Source organism: Pteropus alecto, unplaced genomic scaffold (assembly GCF_000325575.1).
Source record: "Pteropus alecto unplaced genomic scaffold, ASM32557v1 scaffold68, whole genome shotgun sequence".
Lineage (NCBI taxonomy): Eukaryota > Metazoa > Chordata > Mammalia > Chiroptera > Pteropodidae > Pteropus > Pteropus alecto.
In genome coordinates this window covers 7,322,017-7,325,740 of record NW_006441386.1, presented here as the reverse complement: position 1 = coordinate 7,325,740, position 3,724 = coordinate 7,322,017, and the positions used below count along the sequence as shown (strand labels likewise).

General features: G+C 46.2%; 1 protein-coding gene across 1 annotated transcript in view; it reads right to left on the bottom strand.

Moving 5' to 3' along the window:
• Positions 1-2,354: 2,354 nt before the first annotated feature.
• The window catches only part of MDH2 (malate dehydrogenase 2), a 16,369-nt gene continuing 14,999 nt past the window's right edge, over positions 2,355-3,724 (bottom strand). The window contains exon 9 of the mRNA XM_006918566.3: positions 2,355-2,689. Within this exon, the coding sequence (XP_006918628.1) occupies positions 2,558-2,689 (132 nt within the window). The 3' untranslated portion in view covers positions 2,355-2,557. The remainder of the gene's footprint in view (positions 2,690-3,724) is intronic.

Genomic DNA, 3,724 nt, shown 5'->3' with positions numbered 1-3,724 from the left:
AATCTGCATGTTAACAAGCCCCGTCGTAGGATCGTGTCACCATCCTGCTCAGCACCTTTGACATCCTCCCTGTGCTCGCTACCCAGAGGATGAGCTCCAAGCTTTCTTTAGCCTGGCATTCAACTCTCCCCTCACCCCCCGCTGAATGGCCTCACTGCTCTCATCATGCACCCTATGCTGCGTTGCCATTCCTCAGACATCCTGAGCCCATTCTGAGCCCAGCCCGCTCCTGCTGCTGCCTGATGGTGCCCAGTCTGCCCTCCCATCCAGCCTACAGGACCAGTTCAAATGTCGACTCCTCCTCCCCACAGAATATCTAGATGGGATAGTCTTCTCTGATCCTTGCCACTGTCAAGTCATCCAGAAGCAACTTCATCTTCTTGAGTCTTGCAGTACTTTATCTGCACTTTTCTGAGTCTCACGTTCCTGACTTGTAAGCCCTGCAAAGCGAAAGCCTTATATAGTGAAAAGAGCTCTGGGGTAGCCAGTGTCCTGAGTGGCTGACAGCCCCGACTCCCATAGCATAACCTGGAAAAATCTTGAACACTTTAGGTTCTTGGCCCTTCCTCTTGGACTGCAGATTAGAACTTCTGAGGGCCAGAAGCTTGCATGGTATGCATGCTGGGAGGTCTTTATGTGGTAACCACGGGTACATGGGATGGGCACTGATCATCCTATATCGAGACAACCTGCTGAATCATCTGTACTAGGTCTTGCCTGTCAGGGTTGCTGCAGGGATTCCATGAATTAGCAAACACACCCCAAACAGAGCAAGCACAGTGCTTTACATATAGAACCACCAGGAGGAATTATTCTAAAAGCATAGTGATATTCAAGGCCACAATCTATAGTAGTAAAAACCAAAATCACCCAATCACCCGACAGTGGAATACATTTTATAGGAAAATACATCCACATTTATAGTATGAATCACGTGTGGTAGCTATCTCCAACCAAAGAACCAGGCCTCCTGGTATTCCTGCCTTGTGTGGTCGGTCAGTCTCATCCCACCATGCACCTAGGTTTGCCCTGAGACTTAATGATGATGTGGCAGAAGTGATGCTGTGCCAGTTCTGAGCCTAAGCCTTAATGCCAGGCAGCTTTCGCCCTTGTACTTTTGGAAACCCTGAGCCAAGTAAGAAATCTGTCCACCCTGTAGTAGAGGCCCCATGAAGAGTGAGGCTTGAGACCTCACAGAGACCAGCTATCCCCGCAACCCTCGAGCACCAGCCATACCCCTCAGCCATCATCCTGGATGTGCCAGATCCGCCAGGCCCCCATAACTGGAGGCTCAGAACCTTCCAGCAGAGCCTTGTCAACCTGCAAAATTGTGAGACCTAATAAAATGGCTTAAAAGCAACGAAAGTAGGTGTGTTACACAGTAACAGACTAGAACAGGCTTTAAAATGACACGTGAAGCATCATTTCAACATATGAAATATGCAAACTTAAGAGAAATACTATTACCAATAATTATTTCCTGCTTTATTTTTTGGCTACATTTAGGTTTTAAACGATGAACACGTATTACTTGTTTGAGAAAACAATGATCCTATACTCGATTGCAAAATCTGTTTTAGTTTCACTGGGTGTAGCCACCTACCCTTTCACCCTTTGATGGAAGGCCATCACCCGTTGCCAGAAAGTTCTTGCTCAGATATGCAGCGCGGTCTGCACGTCAGAGGCCATGGCTTTTGGGGAGCAGACTGTGCCCAACGCTAAAGAGAATCAGGTCTCCCTTTTATTCCTCACAATTTTCCTAAGCCTGGATAGTACAATAAAGTCCCTTTCAGGCCACTGAGGAAGAAAGACACGAAGCCACCTTTCCCTGACAGACAGCATTGTGTCCTCAGCCCAACCATGGAAGCAGATGTTTTGGTTTCTCCTGTACCTGTCCCAGCTGTCCTCTCAACACTGGCAATGGGATGTCATTGTTGCTGAATATCAGGGCTCCACCAGAAGAGGTTAAATTCAGAGTAGGACAGTTGTCAGCCAAGGCAGCTCCAACATAGAAGACTGTGCTGTTTGCTTAGCTGGAAAAATAGCACACAGGAAGAACCAGGGACAACAAATAGCGACTTATCATCAGTCACTGAGCTATTACTCCTCGCAGGTGAAAGGACACCGAGGAATTGGCCTGAGCAGACTCTTCTTTCAGTTTACACACCTGAGGGATGCAATGGTGCAGAGCAGGTCTGGGAGGAGCAACTACTGATAAATATTTCAGACTTCTTTGAAGCTACAAATGAGATCATCTTGCTTCAGTCTAATATTTAAATAACATCTAGTATTGATTTGTGATCAAAGAAATGCCAGACACTCAAGTCAGCTCTAGTAGGGAAGAAAGCACAATATTTATGGCAGAGACCTTGAAAAAGAAAATCAAAGCCTACTTTTATTGATGCACCAATAGACTGATCCGCAACTAGGAAGGGATGGTAACATTAATACAATATTCATCGTTAAAGCAAAATGAAATACAAAGAAATCTGAAATGCTTTACAGTGACAGAATGCCTTAATAAGTTAAGGAAATGGACTGCCTGCTAACAGTTTTCTCATTTCATGTTCTTCACAAACTCTTCTCCTTTCTTGATTGAGGCTTTCAGCTCAGGAATGGCATCAGCTATCATCTTCTCTTCAAAAGGGGAAACTTTGCCAATGCCTAGATTTTTCTCGATGCCCTTTTTCTGTATGAGAGGGGAGGCAGAAAGATTTTACAGTGAAGTTAGTTTCCATGAATGGGTTTGTTATAGAAAATTCAGCTTGTATCATCATTACCTCGTTATAGAAAATTCAGCTTGTATCATCATTACCTCATTCTAGACTATCTACTCCCGTGGCTTCTGGGCTGTCTGTTAAGAAGCCGCAAATACCTGGACCTTAGGCTTCAGTCACACAGTCCATATGCGGGGATCTGGGCTGTTACTCTGCATATACCCTGGACAATCGCTTCCATGACAACTTTGCTTATCTATAAAATAAGCGCAGTATCTACTTCAAGGGAGGCTGTAAACACACATGGGCAACAGGGCACATCAAGTACTCAAATGGTTGCACTTAATGTTATTCTCCCTGACATAGAGCATACTTTGGGGTTCTAGTCTCTTTCTCAAGTTGGTAAAGGGCTGAAAAGAAATTTAATATCCACTTGAGTCCAATGTAATTAAGTAGGTAAATGTCTGAAACTAGGAAAACAACAGTGCCTGTCACTGCCTCACCTCCCACTGCTGAGCCCTATTTGTGCTGCACCAGCAGCCTCAGCTTCCAGCCCCTCGGAAAGCCCTCCTGACTCGGTTAGCCTTGCGGGCTCCTTTCCTACGGGCCCTGCCACACTCTGCACATCCCTGCGCTGAACTGGTTATTGAATTAATCTGGTTAGTGTCAGTCTCTCCACCAAATGGAGCCCCCGAGGCCTGGGGCCACGTCACACTGCTCTTCGCACATTGGGATGTCTGTGGGAAGGGCCTGTGGGTGGCCCAGCAAGTCACAAAACTGTTTTTTACTGGGCATGAGATGAAGGCCACCACACATCAGCCTGATTTCAGCGGTTGCCCAGCCTAAGAAATAGAAGCCTTGGCTTGATGGTTTGTGAGAGTGAGACCAGGGGTTTTGGCTCACTGAAGACTCATTAGGAGTCAACCAGACCAAAAAACGGCCTGGCTAAAGCCAGCAAGGGAAACAGATGGGCTCCATCCTAGATGCCACAGTTTTAAGGAGACAAT